Genomic DNA, 24,123 nt, shown 5'->3' on the forward strand with positions numbered 1-24,123 from the left:
CTTAGAAACGTATAAACTTCCAGGACTGAACCAGGAAGAAACAGAAAATACGAACAGACCAATCACAAGTAATGAAATGGAAACTGATTAAAAATCTTCCAACAGACAGAAGTCCAGGACCAGATGGCTTCACAGGCGAATTCTATCAAACATTTAAAGAAGAGCTAACACCCATCCTTCTCAAACCCTTCAAAAAACTGCAGAGGAAGGAACAGTCTCATACTCATTCTATGAGGCCACCATCACCCTGATACCAAAACCAGAGAAAGATACTACAAAAAAAGAAAATTACAGGCCAATATCACTGATGAACATAGACGCAAAAATTCTCAACAGAATACTAGAAAACAGAATCCATCAATACATTAAAAGGATCAAACACCATAATCAAGTGGGATTTACCTCAGGGATGAAGGATTCTTCAATATATGCAAATCAATCAACGTGATACACCATATTAACAAACTGAAGAATAAAAACCATATGATCACCTCAATAGATGCAGAAAAATCTTCTGACAAAATTCAACACCCATTTATGATAAAATCTCTCCAGAAAGTGAGCAGAGAAGAAACCTACCTCAACATAATAAAGGCCATATACGACAAACCCACAGCAAACATCATTCTCAAAATCATGAAAAACTGAAAGCATTTCCTCTAAGATCAGGAAGAAGACATGGACGTCCACTCTCACCACTCTTATTCAACATAGTTTTGGAAGCACGAGCCATGGCAATCAGAGAATAAAAAGAAATAAAAGGAATCCAAATTGGAAAAGAAGAAGTAAAACTGTCACTGTTTGCAGATGACATGATACTATACATAGAGAATCCTAAAGATGCCACCAGAAAACTACTAGGGCTAATCAATGATTTCAGTAGAGTTGCAGGATACAAAATTAATGCACAGAAATCTCTTGCATTCCTATACACTAACAACGAAAGATCAGAAAGAGAAATTAAGGAAACAATCCCATTCACCATTGCAACAAAAAGAATAAAATACCTAGAAATAAACCTACCTAAGGAGGTGAAACACCTGTGCTCAGAAAACTATAAGACACTGATGAAAGAGATCAAAGATGACACAGATGGAGAGATATACCATGTTTTGGGATTGGAAGAATCAATATTGTGAAAATGACTTTACTACCCAAAGCAATCTACAGATTCAATGCAATCCCTATCAAATTACCAATGACATTTTTTTTTTTTTTACAGAACTAGAACAAAAAATCTTAAAACTTGTATGGAGACACAATAGACCCCGAATAGCCAAAGCAGTCTTGAGGGAGAAAAGCACAGCTGGAGGAATCAGACTCTCTGACTTCAGACTATACTACAAAGCTACAGTAATCAAGACAATATGGTACTGGCCCAAAACCAGAAATATAGATCAATGGAACAGGATAGAAAGCCCAGAGATAAACCCATGCACATATGGTCAACTTATCTTTGATAAAGGAGGCAGGAATGTACAGTGGAGAAAGGACAGCCTCTTCAATAAGTGGTGCTGGGAAAACTGGACAGGGACATGTAAAAGTATGAGATTAGATCATTCCCTAACACCATACACAAAAATAAGCTCAAAATGGATTAAAGACCTAAATGTAAGGCCAGACACTATCAAACTCTTAGAGGAAAACATAGGCAGAACACTCTATGACATAAATCACAGCAAGATCCTTTTGGACCCACCTCCTAGAGAAATGGAAATAAAAACAAAGATAAACAAATGGGACCTAATGAAACTTCAAAGCTTTTGCACAGCAAAGGAAACCATAAACAAGACCAAAAGACAACCCTCAGAATGGGAGAAAATATTTGCAAATGAAGCAAGTGACAAAGGATTAATCTCCAAAATTTATATACAGCTCATGCAGCTCAATAGCAAAAAAACAAACAACCCAATCCAAAAATGGGCAGAAGACTTAAATAGACATTTCTCCAAAGAAGATATACAGGTTGCCAACAAACACATGAAAGGATGCTCAACATCATTAATCATTAGAGAAATGCAAATCAAAACTACAATGAGATGTCATCTCACACCAGTCAGAATGGCCATCATCAAGAAATCTAGAAACAATAAATGCTGGAGAGGATGTGGAGAAAAGGGAACACTCTTGCACTGCTGGTGGGAATGTGAATTGGTAGAGCCACTATGGAGAACAGTATGGAGGTTCCTTAAAAAACTAAAAATAGAACTACCATATGATCCAGCAATCCCACTACTAGGCATATACCCTGAGAAAACCATAATTCAAAAAGAGACATGTACCAAAATGTTCATTGCAGCTCTATTCACAATAGCCCGGAGATGGAAACAACCTAAGTGTCCATCATCGGATGAATGGATAAAGAAGATGTGGCACATATATACAATGGAATGTTACTCAGCCATAAAAAGAAACGAAACTGAGCTATTTGTAATGAGGTGGATAGACCTAGAGTCTGTCATACAGAGTGAAGTAAGTCAGAAAGAGAAAGACAAATACCGTATGCTAACACATATATATGGAATTAAAAAAAATGTCATGAAGAACCTAGGGGTAAAACGGGAATAAAGACACAGACCTACTTGAGAATGGACTTGAGGATATGGGGAGGGGGAAGGGTAAGCTGTGACAAAGCAAAAGAGAGGCATGGACATATATACACTACCAAACATAAGGTAGATAGCTAGTGGGAAGCAGCCGCAGAGCACAGGGAGATCAGCTTGGTGCTTTGTGACCACCTGGAGGGGTGGGATAGGGAGGGTGGGAGGGAGGGAGATGCATGAGGGAAGGGATGTGGAAACAGATGTATAAGTATGACTGATTCACTTTGTTATAAAGCAGAAACTAATAAAAAAAATTAAAAAAAATAAAAGTTTGGCAATAGGAAGCATCGATGAGGATGCAGAGCATGTGGAAGTCTCATACACTGCTGATGTGAATGGAAAGTGATAGCACAACTTTGAAAAATAGTTTTTCAGCTTCTTATAAAGCTAAATATAGACCTTCCATATTATATGACCCAGCAATTGTGCTTTTAGGTATTTATCCAAGAAATAAAAAACATATGCCTACAAAAAGACTTGTACATAAATGTTCATATCACCTTAATCCAGAGTAAAACCAAACTGGAACAACCCAAATGTCCATCAACAGGTGGGTGAATACACAAATTGTGCTATCTATATAATACAATACTGCTCAGCAATAAAAAGGAACAAGCTACTGGTACGTGCAACAATGTGAATGAATTCCAAAAATAAGTTGAGCAAAATAAGGCAGACAGAAAAGAGTGTATGTTGCAGGATTCCGTTTAGATGAAATTCTGGAAGAAGCACAACAAATTTACAGTGACAGGAAGCAGATCAGTGATTGCCTGGAGCTGGGCATGTGAGGAATTGATTTTGAAGGGGCATGAAGGAACTTTTGAAGGTTATAGAAGTGTTCTGTATGTTGATTAGAGCTGTGGTTACGCAGGTGTGAATACTTGCCAAAATTCATTTAGATGTATAATTTTAAGTTACATTTTATTATATATAAATTATATTGCAATGAAATTGATTTTTAAGAATTTTAAAGCAAAGTGCAAAAGAGTATATTCAGTCAGTTCTCACTTTGCATGGTAGCGCAGGATGTAAAAATGACCATGCAAACTGAAACTGTGTAAAGTGATCTTAATAAACAATGGGGGAAATTAAGACTCTTCCATGATCTTTAAAAATGTTTTAATGAAAACATTAAAGAATCTCTTGTAGGGAAGTAAAACAGTAAAACTAATATTTATTTAGTACATTGTAATCTAAAACAGTAGAACCAGGGATTCCCTGGTGGCGCAGTGGTTAAGAATCCGCCTGCCAGTGCAGGGGTCACGGCTTCAAGCCCTGGTCCAGGAAGATCCCACATGCCACGGAGCAACTAAGCCCATGCACCACAACTACTGAGCCTGTGCTCTACAGCCCGTGAGCCACAACTGCTGAGCCCATATGCCACAACTACTGAAGCCTGTGCGCCTAGAGCCCATGCTTCGCAACGAAGAGTAGCCACCCTCGCTGCAACTAGAGAAAACCTGCGTGCAGAAAAGACCCAACGCAGCCAAAAAAATAGAATAAAATAAAAAATAAAACATTAGACTCACTGAGAATTAAAGGGTTTTATTTCTTAATAAAAAGAAGAGCTTGAAAAGGGTTTGGCTTCTTCTAGCCCTATAACTTACAAAACAGAGCAAGCATCTTTTCTACGCCTTGGCGAATTGTCATACACCTTTTTATGTTTGGATGAATTTCCAACATTTTATGTATCCTTTGAGCTTTCAATGTCATGAAGTATCTCTGAGAGTTCCTGTAATGCGAACGTTTTGCTGGTGTCATTTTTTTTCTGGGACATGTTCATTTTTCTCATCAAAACCACTTACCTCACTCATGTCATTAAGCTCATCTTCACTAAGTTCCTTTGGCTGCATGTCTAGAGACTCTTGAAGGAAGCAGGGTCAACATTCCCATGGTCACCTATTTATTCTGTGACTCCATTTATGTTCAGCTCACATTTCACTTAGAGCCTTATCACTTTTGTTTCTGGGCTGCACTTTCATCTTTGTTGGTCAATTCCCTCCATACATTTTTGTACAATGTCATGTGGGTTTACCACTTGAAGACAAGAAGCCAGAACAACTACACGCTCTGCTGTTTGGGCATGAACTAAATAGCAGATGCACAGTAACGAATCACTAACAGACTGGAAGAAGCCATGTGATATGCACCACGATCAGTGACCAATCTATTATTTGCAAAGTAATTTGTGGACTGAAGGGCCAACAGCAAAATTTGTACTTTATGCAGTTACTCAGTTAATATACCATGCTAACCGAAGTTTGAATTGTTTTTAGGAGACTGGTATTATTTCAACTGTGGTAAGTAAAATGTATGTATACTGCAACTGTTCAAAGCCAGGAAAGACTGCATAGCATGTTACTTTTTCTGTAAGAAAGAAGACAATATAAATATATGGGATTATGTTTTGCAAAAAGACACATAGCGAGTGGATATGAACAAGGCAGAAGAGAGAGAGGAGGAGCAACAATTTCCTGAGTACACCTGAAAACACACACTTTTGACTTTAATTGTGTAAATGTTTTACATATTCAAAAAGATACTAATCAACACTCTCAGCAATTTTAGAGTGTGGAAAAACTCTAAAATTGCATACAATAGAAATGAATAAACTTCATTTCAAATGAATAACATAACCATACTGCAAGTAACTTTGAACACTGTACTTTGACTGATAGAAGCCAGATACTATATTTTGAGTTGCCCTATGGGAGAGGTCCACATGGCAAGAAACTGAGGTAGGACTCTAGCTAACAGCCAGCAAGAAACTGAGGTCCTCATTCCAACAACCCATGAGGAACTGAACCATAGCCACATTCCTGATCCACAAAACGTTTAAGATAACAAATGTTTGTCATTTTAAACGATTAAGTTTTGGGCTAATTTGTTACACAGGAACGGATAACGAATAGACTAACAAAAGATGCCTAGTTTAGATATAATCACGAGGAAGCATAAAACAAACCAACATTAAGGGCATTCTATGATATAAATGGCTTATAGTCTTTTAAAAATGTCAGTGTAGGGCTTCCCTGGTGGTGCAGTGGTTGAGAATCTGCCTGTTAATGCAGGGGACACGGGTTCGAGCCCTGGTCTGGAAGGACCCCACATTCCACGGAGTAACTAGGCCCGTGAGCCCCAAGTACTGAGCCTGCACGTCTGGAGCCTGTGCTCCACAACAAGAGAGGCTGCGACAGTGAGAGGCCCGCGCACCACGATTAAGAGTGGATCCCGCTCGCCACAACTAGAGAAAGCCCTCGCACAGAAATGAAGACCCAACACAGCAAAAATAAATAAATTAATTAATAAACTCCTACCCCCAACATCTTAAAAAAAACAGAATGTCAGTGTAAGGCAAAACAAGGCTGAGGAGCTGTTTCAGATTAAAGTAAACTAAAGAGACATGACAACTCAATGCATTGTGTCAGCCTGGACTTGAAAAAATTACTGTAAAGTATGGGTAAAGTTTGAGTACAGACTATAAATAATCATATTGTATCAATGTTAAACTTTCTTATTTTCATTATTGAAATTCAGTTATAGAAAGAATGTCCTTGTTCTTAGAAAGTACACAATGAAGTGCTCAGGAATAAGGAGACATGATATCTACAACTTACTCTCAAATAGTTCATAAAAACCTATCAAAATTACAAGCCCATTTTTTTCTTGACCCAGCAATTCCACTTCTGAAAATTTATCCCACAAATATATTGCATATGTACAAAATAATGCAGGTACAAGGCTATTCAATGCAGTTGTTTGTAAGACTCAAAGATTGGAACAACCCAAGTATCAACTGATTAACCAGGAGACTGATTAATAGCACAATAGAATACTAAGCAGCTGTTTAAAAAAAAGCTTTCTTTTGTATTAATATGAGAATAGTTTTAAAGGATACATTGAGGAGTGAAGAAAGCAAGATATAGAACAATGTATAGCATGTTCTCTTTTGTAAGAAAAGTGGGGAAAAACATATATCCTTAATTCACCCACATTTGCATAAAGAAATGCTGAAAGGATACTTAAGAAACTAATTAAGTTTACCTCTACAGGTGTTAGGCTGCAGCCCGCAGGCCTATAAGCTCTGTATTTGCCCAACTCCGCGACTGAAGAAAAAGCCCGGAGACCATGACAGAGACATCAATAATTTGTTGGATAAGGAATCCTACCAGTCAGAAGCAAAAGGTCGTGAAGCAACACTCCACCATGAGCAGCAGACAGCAAGCAGGACTTGATAAGAACCTTCGCCAGTCACGGGAAATGGAGGTTACCATTTATAGGGGGAAGTGACGTCAGGTTGGCTCATCAGTTACCAGGGAAACCAGCGGCTGGGACAGGGGGCAAGCATGTAGTTACTGATTAAACCCTATGATTAAGAGGATTGGATAATCATGTGAGTAGGGTGTAAGTGATGCAGGGACTGGTCAAGCAGGGGATGTACAGACAGTGAGAGAACAGCCATCTTGAGTGGCCTGACCATACACTCCAGCCCTACCTACTCTGCATGACCCTTACAATCTTGGTTCACCCCCTCTTCCACGATATCCCTCATGTCAGGTATGTAGAGGTGCAACGCAACCACACACCACAAATGCCACACAGATACCAGCAGCTAAAGAGTATCAAGAGTAAGACAGCTGGTATGTGAAAAATACTCATTCGCCATGTGGGCAAATTGTGGAGCCAAGCGCTTACCGAGTTGATGGAGAGGGAATCTATGGCAGGGTTGTCCTGGTCTAAAGCTTTCATAGCAGAGGAAATACTGTGGGAGTCATTGTGTATATATACACAACATTGAGTTTGAATGAGAGCACAGGCCCTGCCTTGTGCTGCCATTAGCATGTCCAGAGCCATCCTGTTTTGAAGGACCACTCATCTCATTTGGGTGGTCTCCTCAGACAGGAGGGTAATTGCATGTCTAGTATTATTTAAGGCAGCCACTGTATGTTTAGCCAGGGATTCTACTTGCCATACTACATCAATAGAGGCATCTCGATGCAGACCCAGCAATCAGACACATTTCACAGTGAGGCCACTGCCGTTGCCCAGTCCCTGAACACACTCCCTCTGCACAGGCTAGGGATGAAATGTAAGATTTTTAACAGGTACAATACTGAAAATATCAAGACCTTTGAGCAAAATACAAGCAGTAACACACTCTGAGATAATACCACCCCTGCCTGTGGTTTTTTGTCTTGGCCTGCAGTACCATACCGCCTATCCACCCTCAGTACCCTCAGCTGGTGCTGAATACTGAAGAGGTGGTAGAACAAGACCACGAGGTTAATATAATGCTGATTTTCTCTAGTAAGGGTCTCTGATTAATTACCTTAGTAGTTTAACTGGGGCTGGGTAGAAGACAGGTGAAATCTATAAGTCCCTTTCTAATCCTATTCCCCACATACACTGTGGAGTATGCAAGCCCCAACCACTGGGGACTTAACTGCCAGTCCCAGGGCCATTTTGTAATGTTTTCCTCTGGTGGGGAGATCTGGTGGCAAGTGCAAACGTGAGTCATTGTCCTGACCGATAGCTGGCAATGGTCTTTCAGTGATCGACAGTTGAACTAAGACGGTTTGACTAGTTGCCTCTGGGTGGACAAGCCATCGACACTGAGACAATTGCTCCTGGGATGTTCAGTTATAGGAGAAGGGGAGAAGGAGGCTACCATTTATAGTGCAGTTGATGTCAGGTTGGTTCATCAGTTACCAGGGAAACCAGCGGCCAGGGCAGGGGGAAAACACAGAGGTGATTAAGCCCTATGATTAAGAGGATTGGATAGTCATGTGAGTAGGGTGTAGGTGAAACAGGGACTGGTCGAGCAGGGGATGTTCAGAGGGAAAGAGAACAGACATCTTGAGTGGCCTTGACCATACAAGGGGGTAGGAGGAAACAAGTGGAATAGAAAAAGGACAGGAATGGGAATGAGAAAATACATGCCTATTATATTGTTTTGATTTTTGAACCATGTAAATGTGCTTCCTACCCCAAAGTAAAATAAATAAAAGAAAATTAGTAAGATTGAGGTACATAGCAGACCTATAAGGATTCAAAAAAGGTGTCCCTGAGATATTATTAACTGGGAAAAGCAGGTTGCAGAACAGTATATGTACTGTAAGACGATCCCTGTTGTGCAAACAAGCAGCACACACATTTACATAGACAGAAAAATGCTTGGACGTATACATAATCAGGTATTACAGTAGCGACCTCTTGGGGGTGAGTCTGGAGGCAAGGTGAGGGTGGTGAGGAGAATCTGATGTTTTATTTTCTTAAATCTCCTTTTAAATTGAAATATTGTTTACATACAGTGAAATGCAAGGATCTTAAGTTCAATGAGTTTTGGCAAATGTATACACCCATATAATCTACCCCCATCAAAATATGGAAAATTTCTATACCCTCAAGGGCAAAAGAAGTTCTATGATCATTAATACTGTTGGTTTCAGCTTCAAATGCTTAGTTACTGTTAATTCACTTAAGGAATATTTATTTAGAGCTTAATAGTGTCAAACACTGTTACAGGCCTTAAAAACATAGCAAGAAAAAAAAAATAAATCCTTGTCATCTAGGAGCTATATACTTGCTGGTGAGAGAGAGCTAACACACTGATGAGGAAGCAAGTATGTACCAGATGAAAGTCATAGAACAAGAAGCAGTATCTTTTTTACAACGTTACTGGGGACTCTATAGGATGTTTAAGGTAGGTATGGGTATACAATCTTTCAAGTGTATTCACAATATTAAAATCCAAAAATTTTATTATTATTGCTATGCACTTTTTATCCTAAACATTCCTTATCTGAAATTTTACTGTTTGTAAGCCAAAAACTGATGGTGAAGAAAAACTGAGCTTAAAAATGTCCATGGAGGACTTCCCTGGTGGCGCAGTGGTTAGGAATCTGCCTGCCAATGCAGGGGATACGGGTTCGAGCCCTGGTCTGGGAAGATCCCACATGCTGTGGAGCAACTAAGCCCGTGCGCCACAGCTACTGAGCCTGTGCTCTAGAGCCCATGAGCCACAACTACTGAAGCCTGCGCGCCTAGAGCCCGTGCTCCACAACAAGAGAAGCCACCGCAATGAGAAGCCCGCACACTGCAACGAAGAGTAGCCCCTGCTTGCCGCAATTAGAGAAAGCCTGCACGCAGCAACGAAGACCCAACGCAGCCAAAAAATACATAAATTTAAAAAAGAAAAGAAGAGGCATATTCTCTGCCTGAATAAAAGTGATTAGAACTTATAAAAAAAAATGTCCATGGAAAACATACAATCAAGTGAAAGAAAATTAAACAACAACAAATTTTAAAAGCCTGGTAAGTTATAATCCAAACAGAATTCCAGAGGCAGAAAAGAACTGGGTACCAGGACTAGTCTCAAGAGTGGGGTGAGTATGAATTAGAGACAGTGAGTTTCTCTGGGTGCCGGATGTTTCTAATAGTGAAAAAAAATCAATAAGAAAAATAAAACACAGGAGTAGCTCTGCCATGAGCCCAAAAACATACCTGTGTAGAGCTATCAGGAAGTTTATCATGCTCAACCTGGTAAAGATCTACCCATCTGAAGGGACTATCACAATGGAAGAAATCAGAGTAAAAGAATGGTGACCATATGCCCAACCACACTCTTAATATCTGCACTTGGATGTTTCTCAGACTCTTAAACTTACAACTCAACTCTTGATTTCTTTGAAATCTACCCTTCTCTAGTCTTCCACATCTCACTAAATGGTACATTTGTCCATCCAGTTCCTTAATTCAGAAACCTGGAAATAACTCTTATGCCCCCCTTTTCATCCTTTATTCAGTGAACAATCTTTTATTAAGAATCTATCACGTGCCAGGCAATGATATGAAGAATATAATAATAAAGAAAACAGTCTCTGCCCTTACGGAATTTACATTCCACCCACTCCATTATTGTCGTACTGGATATATTTCCTAAATACATCTCCAATCTACCCATTCTTTTTTTGTATAAATTATTTTATTTTATTTTATTTATTTTTGGCTGCATTGGGTCTTCGTTGCTCCACATGGGCTTTCTCTAGTTTTGGCGAGCCGGGGCTACTCTTTGTTGCAGTGCGCCGGCTTCTCATTGTGGTGGCTTCTGTTGCTGTGCAGCACAGGTTCTAGGCACATGGGCTTCAGTAGTTGTGGCCTGTGGGCTCGGTAGTTGTGGCTCACGGGCTCTAGAGCGCAGGCTCAGTAGTTGTGGTGCACGGGCTTAGTTGCTCTGCGGCGTGCAAGATCTTCCTGGACCAGGGCTCAAACCCATGTCCCCTGCATTGGCAGGCATATTCTTAACCACTGTGTCACCAGAGAAGTCCCTATCCATTTATTTCTATATCCACCGCCTTCCCTTGAATCCAGTGCAGCACCCGTTCTTACCAGGTACGTAGTCTCCCCTCTGTTCTCCCTACTTCCATTTATAACCCTCATAAATCAATTCACCACACAGCAGCCAGAGTAATCTTTTAAAAATTTAAACCATATCTTGTCTCTGCCTTATTTAAAACCTTTCAATAGCTCCTAAGTACAAGGTTACTTAAAATGTACCTCACTTACTTATTTTCCATTTCTAACATCCCTAGCGCTTTTTAATTTGCTCACCTTTTCTTTTCTTTTTTTTTAATGTCCTTTATACATGCTATTCACTCTGCCTGACAATTTCTTCTTTAATCTCCTTGTTATCTAGCTAACTTATATTCATCCTTCAGATAGCACACTAAGAATCACTTCCTGAAAGAAGACTTACCTGACCCTTCAGACTAGAGTAGGCCTCTCTATTACAAGCTCTCTTAGCACCCGGTTTTTCTCCTTGGTGGCATTTATCAGGCTTGTAAAAGATCATATCATAGAATGGGGGCCCATTAATGCAGAAATCATATCTGCCTGTTCATTGAGGCACCCTTGGCACCTAGGACAATGCCTTGTATATAATAGGCAGTTAATAAATATTTGTTATAGAAATGAATGAATGATCCACTCTACTAGACTTGGGGCAGACACTAGTGTTTGCTCTGTTTGGGGGTGGACTCTTCCAACCTACTCCTGTACAGAATGTAAGCCTGAACTTACATAGAGGTGATTTAAGCTTATACTATATTCTCTTACATTATATTCTCATACAGTATGAGAATAGAGCACCCTACACCTCTTGTTTTTCAAAAGCATATGCAATATACAAAAATCAAGTTTTTCTGTAAACTAGCAATCAGAAAATGAAATAAGAAATACATTTTACAATAACATCCAAAAGCATCAAATGTGCAGGAATAATTTTAAAAAATATATACAAGACCTAAAACATTGCTGAGAGAAGTTAAAGAAGACCTAAATAAATGGAAATATGAAATATATACTATTCTCCTGGATTGGAAGTCTCAATATTGTTAAGATGACCCCTCCACCAGGAGATTTATAGTTTCAAGGCAATCAATCCCATTCAAAATCCCTTCAGGCTTTTCCCCTCTAGAAAGTGACAGGACAATTTTAATTTATTTGGTCAGGCAAAGAACTAAGAATAGTCAAAAGTGTTGAAAAAGAAGAAAAAACTTGGGAGACTTACGACCTGACCTCAAGACTTATAAAGCTACAATAATCAAGACAGAGTGGTATTGGCAAAGGGATGGACAGATCAATGGTACATGATGTAGAGTCTAGAAATAGACCCATATATATAAATCAAATGATTTTCAACAGGGGTACAAAAGCAATTCAATAGGAAAAGGAAATTTTTTTGACAAGTGATGCTGGAAAAACTGGGCATCCATATGGGAAAAAAGAACCTTAACCCCTACCTCACTGAATCGCTGCCTCATACCACATATGCAAAAATTACTTTAAAAAACGTAAACAGAAGAGTCAGTAGGTATAAAACAAGTGCCCCTTGTTCACCAGGAATATTCACTGCCTCCTCTAACGTACTGCTAGAACAATGTTAAATAAGGTAAATCCAGTAAATGAAAGTGACACTTATTTGTTGAGATGCTTGCCTTTTCTTGGTTTCCAAGCTTTAGCAAACTTTTCAGGTGAGCATCAGAATCCAGGTTGAAGATGCCAAATTATCTGATTTGTTGAATTCCTTTTGAGACCAACAGCCAGGTGGAATTTATAATAAAATTAACATATCTTGGACAACAAAATCCACACCAGCAAGGAACCCTACCGTGACTAACCAATTAGACACACTCTAATGCATCTTCCTCCTAATATTCTCTTTCTTTTGGCTTACCAATAATTCTCCTTTCACTCTTTTCAGTGCTTCCATATTATCCGTTTTACATATTGTCACTTTCCAAAGGTAACTGTTTTTCCTTTTTTGTGTGTGGTCGTTGTTGCTATATTTAGATGGCAAGCTTCCAAAAAGACTGACAGTAAAATATATAATGGGGAATTTTATATGCAAATGTTAGTACATAATTTTTGAAGTGTTTATAAACTGCAAGTTTGGTGAAATGCCACACTGCCATTATTGGGATCCATTTGTACAATTACCTGATTACAAGGGATGTCTCGATTTGGCATTCTGTGCTAGCTCAAATTCACTCAAAGTATTTGAATTGGCCATGGTGGAGTAGGAGATACAGCCATTGGGTCCCAGATTGGGATCTGAGGTGCAGACTCGGGCAATTGAGGTGCCAGGAGGGTTGCTCTCATCCACGTGGACCACTTAGGAGGCCTGATGGAAAACTGGAGCATTGTTGTTGACATCGCCACTGTGCTGTGTGATGCTTCTGCTGGAGGAGAGTGGTGCCTTACTTTTGTCAGCAGCTGTGATGGTAACGTTGTACTCCAGGGTTTGCTCCCACTCTAGTGCCTCATCCGTTACAAGCTTGTAGTAATTATTGGTGAAACATTCAATTCTAAAAAGTGTATTTTCTTGTACCAAACATTTGACCTCCCTGTTTTCTCCTGAATCTGGATCCTGTGTTTTAAACAGAGCAATTACTATCTGAGGTACAGAATCTGCAGGAATTATTATGAAAATAGAAGTAAAAATAATCTCTGGGGGGAATTCCCTGGCAGTCTAGTGGTTAGGATCCTGCGCTTTTACTGCCAAGGTCGAGGGTTCAATCCCTGGTCGGGGAACTAAGATCCTGCAAGCTGCCAGTCGCGGCCAAAAAAAAAAAAATACTCCAGTACTTTGTCGTCATCATCTAGAATTTTGATCTCAACTACACTGGGAAACCAATCCCCCCACACACCCCCATTCCTTCCTTCCAAAACTATGGAATACTTTTTAATCTCTTCATATTCCGATGTACTTAAGGTTTTCATTTCTCCTCTACCATGATCAATGCCAAACTGGATATGGGTACTCTGGGCTGCAAAGACATTCTTGATCTCCACTTTGATGCCCTTGTCCAGGTCAGTGGCCCTCAGCCTCACCATGGAGGTGCCTTGGGGCATGTCTTCTTGAAGGCTGACCCTGTATACATTCTGGCTGAAATCGGAGGTTGAGGGGTTGTAGTTGGCGTCGACCACCAGGGTCAGGATCCGAGTGGTTCTGTTTCTGGTGCTCCTCTCCATCTAATGCTGTCAGGACTAAGTGATGCGACCTCTGCTTTTCCCAGTCTAGTGGCTTCTCTAACACAAGTTCAATCTACTTGTTTCCACTGTTGGTCTATTTTACTTCGAAGACAAATATACAGTTGCTGTTAGGGTGATAACTTTGTAAAGGAATTGCTTCCATCATCAGGATCTTTTGCAGGTACTATTGTAAACCTTGCTCCAGGATGGATCAACTCACATATTTAACTCAATAGCACTCCTGCTGAACTGGGGAGTATTATCGTTTACATCTTGAATATCTATATTAATGTGAAAAACATTTAAAGGATTCTCAACTACCATTTATAAACGTATGATATGAAGTATAGTATGTCGGCATATCTGCTCCAGGTCCATCCTGTTACTCACAAGTAAATCCCCACTTTCTTCACTTGGAGTGAGGTATTCTTTTTCCACATTAACTTGCAGCTTCTGAGCCCATTAAGTCCTGGACACCTAGCCCCAGATCTCTGGCAAGGTGCGATTAGGAAAGTCACCCAGTGGAAATATTATGGGATCTCCTTGTTTACCTCTGTTTCTACATGGGCTGATAGCAGTGCTCTGAGTCCCTACTCTAGAACTGCAACCTGAAGAAATTAGAGGTCAAGGATCTGAAGAGTTGAGAGCAAAGAGAAAGATGTTTCTCACTGGAATTTGCAAATTGAGAAGCAGTAGTACAGTTTTATTAAGGCAATTAAATATTCTTGGAAGTTTATATTCTCAATGACTCCAGCATATGAAATCAAAGCAATGACTTCTTTTTATTTCTTCTAGACATTTAAGAGTGTTTTTAGATTGAGCCTCTCTTTTTATTTTTATTTTTTGGTGGGGGAAAAGGCTTTACTTTTTTCATATACACAGTCTCAGGATGAACTATTGGTTGGATCTTCAGCTATAAATACATAAAAGCTTCTAGCAAGTTTCACAACATAGAAATCTATGGACTGTGGCACCTATTTTAAAAATTTGATAAATCTTCAGTTCCTTATCTTTATATAGATAGATCAGAGAGTTGGCTCTTATTAGGAGTTTGATGTAGAGGGAAAGCACAAGTAAAATGGATTTGCACTATGATTTTTCCCCAAGAGATTACTTTCTAATCATTGAATTCAAGCCTTTTTTTGAGTATTTAGAAGGTATACAAACCACTGTGTGCAATTCTTCAGAGACTTAAAGATGAACTAAGAAATTATGCTTGTCCTCAATGATTATTAAACATAGTAGATCTTTTTATGGCTTCTCTCAGAGAAATTGTGGAGGTACTGATTTCTTTTTACATATAGATAAATTATTTTATCTCCTCTATGGTCCATCTGATGGCAATTTCATCACATTTTCCTGAACTAGAGCTCTTCCAATTTGGTATCCAGAAAATGTATCCTCTATCAAAGAGTTTTTTCAATTATCTTTGTCATTGGCTATCTTTTCCTATCAGTGTTTTAAAAATGTGTCCTAAAGAGTGTGCTCTGTTATTGATAACTTTTCATTAGGTATGGTTTCCTAAAAATGAACTCCAAGTGTAACATTAGAGAATAAATCTGTCTCTTGCCTAATATATACAGTCATTAGTTTGATCAACATCCCGTCACAACTATGTGTTTGCTTAAAATTTTTTAAAATAGCTTTATTGAGGTAAAATAGATATACAAAGAGTGGCACATATTTAATGTGAAGGCATTTACTTTCTTGAACTTGATATCTTGCATAAGGAAAAAGCAGATTTTTCACCAGAACTAATCAATTCATGATCACAGCTATACTCTGTTACATATAACTGAGAAAACTGTAATACAATCCACTCGTTTATCATTAGTCTTCTAATGCAGCTTAAAATAATCTATGGGTTGAGTAGTCTCAACAAGTTGTACAGACTCAGCAAGGATCCTAGGCCATTGCTGCTTCAAGGAGGGAATCTCTTATAGAATGGAAGTAGGGTAGGGGAAGAATGCTGATAGATTACGTTCCAATTTTAGGTGCTATAAAATAGAGGAACTACAACTTTGAAGTTATAGCTGAATACTTTGATTAATTAGATTAAGTGAATGCATACCCACCTTCCATATAACACAAAGGAAGATAAGAAAAGTCCTTGACATAATTTCATTACTGAAACCAGAGGAAATATAAAATCCAAACCCACTGTCCAATTACTCTAAAAAAAATCAACAAATAACCTAATTATCAATCCTAAATTATCAACAAATATCCTAAAGCTAAGATTGATATTTTGTGCAGCCGTTAACTTAAATTCTCATGTGGCCAAAACCAAATAACTCCAGCTTTCAGATTTTGGTGATCCATTTTCCATTTAAATCATCCTAGCAATTCTATTGGAGTAAATTGGTCCTTAAATAATAAGTTACACAGGACCCTTGTTTAAGTTAAACTGTCATTCAGAGAGAGAAAAATTAACATTCATAAAATTGTCTCATCAAAAACAATCTTCCCCCTATCTTTCATGACCCCAAACTGAGCCTTCTCAATCAAGAACATGCCTAAGCACTTAAGATTTTTTTTTTTTTTTTTTTTTTTTTTGCAGTACGCGGGCCTCTCACCGCTGCAGCCTCTCCCGTTGCGGAGCACAGGCTCTGGACGCGCAGGCTCAGCGGCCATGGCCCACAGGCCCAGCCGCTCCGTGGCACGTGGGATCCTCCCGGACCGGGGCACGAACCCGTGTCCCCTGCATCGGCAGGCGGACTCCCAACCACTGCGCCACCAGGGAAGCCCCAGCACTTAAGATTTTTACAGTAGCTTTCATAAAATTGTTAGAACAGTTTTACTTCCACTCACAGGTCATCCCATTGTATTGTCTGGAGGAGCACACAAATCATTATTACTTTTCCCAACAGAATGTCAAGTGTACTGATATTGAAAGCAGGACTCTTTTTTCTATCAACAATGTTAAAAAAAAAAGGGCTACTGTTAATTAAGTACATATTATGAACCAGACGGTTTATATGTTATCACTAGGCTTCACCACAATCTTTCAAATTACATATTACAATCCCAATTTTGCTGCAGTTGAAAGCAATTAAATAACGTCAAAGGTCACACAGTTAGGAGTTACCTCGTTACATAGCTGCTGTTTCTCTGTCACACTACATCTTGGAATACTGATATTAGGTAATCCCTAATACACAAACATTTGTTCATTCATTCACTCAGCAACTATTTAATGAAGCCAATTTAGCTCATACTGGAAGCATAACTGAGATCACTAATACCTGAGATACAGCCTAAGGGTCATCACTATTCACTGCCCTAGCTCTTAATGATTTATCCCTAAATCAAGTTACATGAACGGAGTCAGCAGAATTGGACTATACTAGTTTAGCTTCCCAAATAATTTCTATTGTGTGTTACATCTTTCATTTTGAATCAACCACCACAAGAAAACTGGCCACGTGATAAACATTTTGATAGCTTTTACAAAACAACAGAAGTTACATTTCTCTCTATTTTCCTTCATATTATTTAGAAAGCTCTACTTATTAAATTCCATTTGGAACTTAATGTCAATATGAAGTTTACCATTTTAGATATGCTCAAAAACTTCCTTCAAGGGGGAAAGGTAAGCTGGGATGAAGTGAGAGAGTGGCATGGACATATATATACTACCAAATGTAAACTAGATAGCTAGTGGGAAGCAGCTGCATAGCACAGGGAGATCAGCTAGGTGCTCTGTGACAATGTAGAGGGGTGGGATAGGGAGGGTGGGAGGGAGACGCAAGAGGGAGGAGATATGGGGATATATGTATATGTATAGCTGATTCACTGTGTTATAAAGCAGAAACTAACAGACCATTGTAAAGTGATTATACTCCAATAAAGATGTTTTAAAAAAAACTTCCTTAAAAAAAATAAGACAAATAGATCCACTCTATATTTCCTTTTTTTAATTTTATTTTTATATTTCCTTTTTTTGTCTTGGCTGTCAAGAAGCATAAAGTGACATGTGAATTTCAGTAGCAGTAACTGCCTCATTTTAGGGCAACTTGATTATCTTTCATTCTCCAAATCGTTTTCAATCTCTTTTATAAGTCTTGGTTTTAATTAACTATTGTATTTTTGAAAACAGATAGGCAACAAGTCAGGAGAAAATAATTAGGATGTTATGATTTCCTTCCCCTTTATAGAATTCACCAAAAGAGGGCTTCCCTGGTGGCGCAGTGGTTGAGAATCTGCCTGCCAATGCAGGGGACACGGGTTCGAGCCCTGGTCTGGGAAGATTCCACATGCTGCGGAGCAACTAGGCCCGTGCGCCACAACTACTGAGCCTGCGCGTCTGGAGCCCGTGCTCCGCAACAAGAGAGGCCGCGACAGTGAAAGGCCCGCGCACCACGATGAAGAGTGGCCCCCGCTTGCCGCAACTAGAGAAAGCCCTCGCACAGAAACGAAGACCCAACACAACCAAAATAATAATAATAATAATAATAATAATAAATTAATTAATTTTTAAAAATTCCTTTAAAAAAAAAGAATTCACCAAAAGAAACCAGGCTTCTCACAGGTTCCAGCAATGCTTCCCAAGAATAATATATTTTAGCATTTGATTTCTGTTCAACATTCTACAATAAGCATAAGGTTCTCAGGAAACAGAATCTGTGCATTTTCGAGAAAATTGTCTGTGTGTGAGAATTATGGGAAATTTTAAATAAGAAGAGAGAATTACTACAAATTTACCACGATATCAAAAATGTGCTCAAAACACAATCGTTAACTCTGAATATTCCACAGAGTCATCATAATATCGTCAGTGTGGATAATGGGCAAAAGAAATATCTAAACTGGAAACACATATAGACTTGTATTCCTGAACTCTATAATGGGGATGAAAAATGAACAATCTCTTCAGTTTTTCCTCATGACAACACTTACACCGTGCATATTTCAGTGAGAACGTTTTAAATGCATAAGAAATAAACTCACGATATTTGGATTTCATGAATGATGTGAAACCATGAAATAACTTAGGACACTGAGAAAGTATAATGTATGCATCCCTAATGACCAGAATTATTGCACTTGAACAGAAACTAAATGCAATTTATGAATTTGTTAGGCAATTTCCTGTGTAGTCAGAAGCCGCTCTATTTATAAAAGTTTATTTAAAATCTCATTTATATACTTTTGATTGAATTAGATTTATCTCCTCTAGAAGAATCTGTGTTCTTAACAGATAAATTGGCATCAGACGTTCAACATAAACCTGCTGCACAGCCAATGGGAAATAAAAACAGCAATCAAAAGCAGGAAGAGCTGTACAGTTGGTAAATTAAATTAGAAAAATTACATAGAGTATTAAAAAGTACTGTATAAAATGGATATAAAATTTTATATATAACATACACAAATATATTTTTTAAATTATTATAAATAAGACGTGAGGGAAAGCCTGAAGGAAGTCGGCCTGTTTGTCAATGGTGTCTGCAATGTTTATATAAATTTCTTGCTGTCTGTTTTATAAATTCCGAATAAATACTAATTACCTGTAATAAGAGATATATTGCTCAAAGCTCAGAGGAGAATGTTTAATATGCACTCACCTGAATTAATGCATGATTATCTTTAGAAAACACGGAATCACCCGAGAGCAAGACAGGCTCGCTTTTCTCACAGCTCTCCTGGCTGATGAGCTTGTCCGCATAGTTGGGCTGCGGGAAGATCACGTGACTCCCCCGCGAGTCCGCTGTGAGCAAGACCTCGTGGGAATAGGTCTGCAGGAAAGCCCGCACCCCATCCACGCCCACAAAGTGAGACGTGGGCACACCCGCTAACCCGCCTTCTGAAGCCTGGAGCAGGCGCGACGTGTGCCAGCGCCTCAGCCTGAGCGCCAGCAGCACAATGACAAAGGCGAGGAAGACGCAGGAGACCGCAGCCACCGCCACCACGAGGTACAGCGTGAGGCCCGAATTGTCGGGGCTGACAGGAGACTCAAGGCTGCCTAGATCAGCCAGGACGTCGGGGATGCTGTCCGCTACTGCCACTGTGAGCGTGACAGTGGCTGAGAGAGGGGGCTGGCCGTGGTCCTGGACCGCCACCACCAGGCTCTGCTTGAGTGTGTCACTGTACAGCAGGGCCCGCGCTGTGCGCACCTCGCCCGTGTGCAGCCCCACCGCGAAGAGCCCTGGCTCGCTGGCCTTGAGGAGGCGGTAGGACAGCCAGGCGTTCTGGCCTGAGTCTTGGTCCACAGCCACCACCTTGGTCACCAGGTATCCGGGCTCTGCGGAGCGGGGTGCCAGCTCCACGCCCGTGGAGCCATCGGTGGGTATGGCGGGAAAGAGGATCTCTGGCGAGTTGTCGTTCTGGTCCAGCACGAACAGGCTCAGCGACACGTTGCTGCTGAGTGGAGGGTCCCCGCTGTCATGTGCCATCACTTGTAGCTGCAAGTCTCGGAACTGCTCGTAGTCGAAGGAGCGCAACGCATACAGGACGCCAGTGTCTGAGTTTATGGAGACGTAGGAGGACAGGGGAGCTCCCTGGAGGCTGTCCTCCGCCAGGGAGTAAGTGACCCGGGCATTCTCTCCATAGTCGGGGTCATGGGCGGTCACAGAGACGATGGACGCTCCTCTGGGGTTGTTTTCTAGGATATATGCGGAGTAGGAGGCATGAGAGAAGGCGGGCGGATTGTCGTTGGTGTCTGCCACGTTCAGGGTGATGTGAGTTTCCGTGGACAGCGGCGGACTTCCTCGGTCAGTGGCAGTCACCGTGATGTTGTAGGTAGGAACCAGTTCTCGGTCTAGGAGTGTGTCTGTTACTAAACTATAATAATTTCCATAAGCCTTTTCTAATTTAAAGGGCAGATTCCCTTGGATGAAACAAATCACTTGTCCATTTTCCCCAGAGTCTTGATCGTTTACATTTAGAAGGGCAATTAATGTCCCTCTGGGAGAGTTTTCCAGAATGGAGCTGGAGAGAGAGGTGACTACTACTTCAGGGGCGTTGTCATTCACGTCCAAAACTGTGATGAGGACTTTGGCTCGTGCAGAATATCCTGCGTTATCCATTGCTTGCACTTCCATCTCGTAGAATCCTGATTCCTCGTGGTTCAACTCCCCTATTGTTGAAATTGTTCCTAAATTACAATCTAGCTTGAAAACTTGGGCCGCTTTGTTGTCCACGTACCGGAAGGAATACATCACTTCCGCATTGGCTCCTTCGTCAGGGTCTGTGGCGTTTACCAGAAGCAGCTCAGTGCCCACGGCCACATTCTCCGGAACGCTCACACGGTACTCGGACTGAGCAAACGCTGGTGCGTTGTCGTTCGCATCAACGACCATCACACGGATGCGCGCAGTGCCAGTGCGGACTGGACAGCCCGCGTCGGAAGCCGTGAGAACCAGGTGGTGAACGGCCTTTTCCTCGCGGTCCAGGGCGCGCTCCAGCACCAATTCCGGATATTTATTACCATCCGCTCCGCTTTGCACGTCCAGGGAGAAGTGAGTATTACTACTGAGCTCGTAGCTCTGGAGTGAATTCTTCCCTATATCCGGATCCCAAGCGTGGGGAAGGGGGAACCGCATCCCAGTGGCTGCATTTTCACTCATTTTTATTTCTAATTCACCTTCCTGGAAATACGGGGCATTATCATTAATGTCCCTTACTTCTACCACTACCCCGTATATTTTCACTTTATCCTCCATCAGAATCTCCAGATTTAGTTGACACTTGATGGCCCCCATACAGAGCTCCTCCCGGTCTATCCTGCCGGCAGTGACCAAGCTGCCGCTTCGCGGATTCAGAGCGAAAAGTTGTGCCCTACCTCTGGAGACGACGCGGACTCCGCGCTCCTCCAGTTCCCAGGGCTCCAACCCCAGATCCTTGGCGATGTTCCCCACCCTAGAGCCTTTCTCCAGCTCCTCGGGAACCGAATAGTGGACTTGTGCGCATCCAGTTTCCCACTGAACCCCCAGGAGAACTCCCAGCAGGAACAGCTTTTTGCAGTCCTGGTGCAGTCGCGCAGGAATCATTGCCACTTTCCTTGAGGATTATTTCCAATTCTTCCCGTGATCACCGAAGTCCGGATCAGCTCATCCGTCCTTAAAATCCGACAGTTGGGGGACCCGAGCTCTTCCAATCAGTTTCCTCACCGTCCCGGAGATGGTTAGTTTTTATCTGTGCTTTGTGCTTCAACGCGAGTGCCCGGCTAGCAGGATCTCTCTCTGCTTTTCTCTCCCTGATTGGTGAACAGCGGCGCTCAGAGTCCTAACCAATTACTGCACAATCTTGAACTCAGGGAAAGGACTTTGGTTTTTAGACCTTAAATAGCTCCACCTACTGTTCTTCAAATAGGGATGGAAGTGGAGCCAACCAAAACTACAGTATTCATTTTACTTGGAATTTCAGTGAGCTTCTTTTTATTTCCCTAGATTTTTCATAGAGAGTCACTTTCTTGAGATTATTTTCTGTACCTGTAAGCGTATTCTGATTTTTCCAATGAGGTTTTACATGAATTTGAAGTTTCTATATACAGTAAATTTAACTGTATATTTTAGTGCACCTGCTTTGATATCACCCCCACCACACTTACACACCTATTATGGGAATCTCCTTAGGAGTTTCATGTTTTGAGAAATTATATAATAGAATAATTTTAAAATTCTCACCCAGCTAAAATCTGTGGCAAAATTTTTTGGTAGATTCTTAAATTTGCCTAAATGGAAGAACTACTTTAACATGTTGTTGACATTTAACATTTAAAAATCAAATTTTCACAATAATATGGAAAACTAAAAATAAGAAACTTGATTGTACACATTACCAGAATCACACCTGGCAGGAAATCAAGTGAAAAAGACACAGTAACATTTTTAGAACAAAATGGAGGCATTCCAACTAGCATTTGCTTGAAATAAGGGTAGTACTCTACTAATATATTTCAAAAGAATATTTAGGATCAATACCCTGTAATAAGCCATGATGGAAAAGAATATGTGAAAGAATATATATATATATGGTATATGAATGACTTTGCTATACACCAGAAACTAACACAACATTGTAACTCAGCTATATTTCAATTTTTTTAAAAAAGAGAGAGAATGTTTAGGAAAATTAGAACCCAAAGAATATTATAAACTTACCTTTTTCTGGGAAACAAACCTAATTCCAGTTACTGAGATTTACTGGTAATATACTGGAAGCCCATCAGAACACAGGAAAAAAATCCTCACTATTGTGCTTTCATGTGTGTAAATATTTAGATTCTGAGAATAAACATGTTTGGCAGGTATACCATAAAATAATATCTTTAGCACTGGGATGAAATCTACAGGTAGCTCTGAGAAAAGGTAGGGCACAAAACTGATCTATTCAATGGCACTCAAAGAATCCCTAGCAAATTGTACCTAGAGTAAAGAAAAGCCTTAAGAAAAGCCTTATATGCCAAGATATTGATGTTCTGAATAAGAGAAACGCCCACAGGAAAAAAATATTATGCTTCCATTAAAATATTTGAATGGCAGTGGCATCATAATACCCACTTCTCACAGTAAGAGAGATTTTGCTTGTGGATAAAGAATAACTCATGAAATTGTCAAAATATTTAAAATACTTGAGGGTTAATACTGGAGTTGCTGACCCACTCAGAAAGGGACAGAAAAGACTGAGAGGGGGCAAACAAAACTGAAGTGATAGTAGATATAATCTGTTTAAGATTTTCTTTCCTAATTATTGGTTTAAAAAATAAACCAAACCCATATGCAGATGAAAGGCATTCATTGAAACTCACGTGAATAGAAGCAACAGAGTTAGAGCTTAACTTGTTATTCTCCTCAGTGACACTTACTACCAAAAGAGCTTCATTAGAAAGATCTTGTGGGGGCACCATTTCTGGGGTCATGGTGAGAAAACTGAACCTTGTTTTCTGAGAATCAGCAACCTAACAGATTGTAGGAATAAGGCAAGGTTCCCTTGTCGTAGTTGGGAGAAACCCCTGGACCAGTCTTAGAACAGAGATCAGGCTGAA

The 24,123-nt window shown here is 40.2% G+C and overlaps 2 protein-coding genes across 2 annotated transcripts in view; both read right to left on the reverse strand.

Moving 5' to 3' along the window:
• Window positions 1–24,123, reverse strand: part of LOC307051213 (uncharacterized protein) — a gene marked incomplete at both ends in the record, with an annotated part of 134,198 nt that overhangs the window by 65,684 nt on the left and 44,391 nt on the right. The window lies entirely within an intron of this gene.
• The window catches only part of PCDHGA12 (protocadherin gamma subfamily A, 12), a gene marked incomplete at both ends in the record, with an annotated part of 61,671 nt that overhangs the window by 35,377 nt on the left and 2,171 nt on the right, over window positions 1–24,123 (reverse strand). The window contains 3 exons of the mRNA XM_079703048.1: window positions 13,365–13,571; window positions 13,895–14,135; window positions 19,703–21,995. Coding sequence (XP_079559174.1) covers window positions 13,365–13,571; window positions 13,895–14,135; window positions 19,703–21,995 — 2,741 coding nt within the window. The remainder of the gene's footprint in view (window positions 1–13,364; window positions 13,572–13,894; window positions 14,136–19,702; window positions 21,996–24,123) is intronic.

Source organism: Hyperoodon ampullatus (genome assembly GCF_949752795.1).
Source record: "Hyperoodon ampullatus genome assembly, chromosome: 4".
Lineage (NCBI taxonomy): Eukaryota > Metazoa > Chordata > Mammalia > Artiodactyla > Ziphiidae > Hyperoodon > Hyperoodon ampullatus.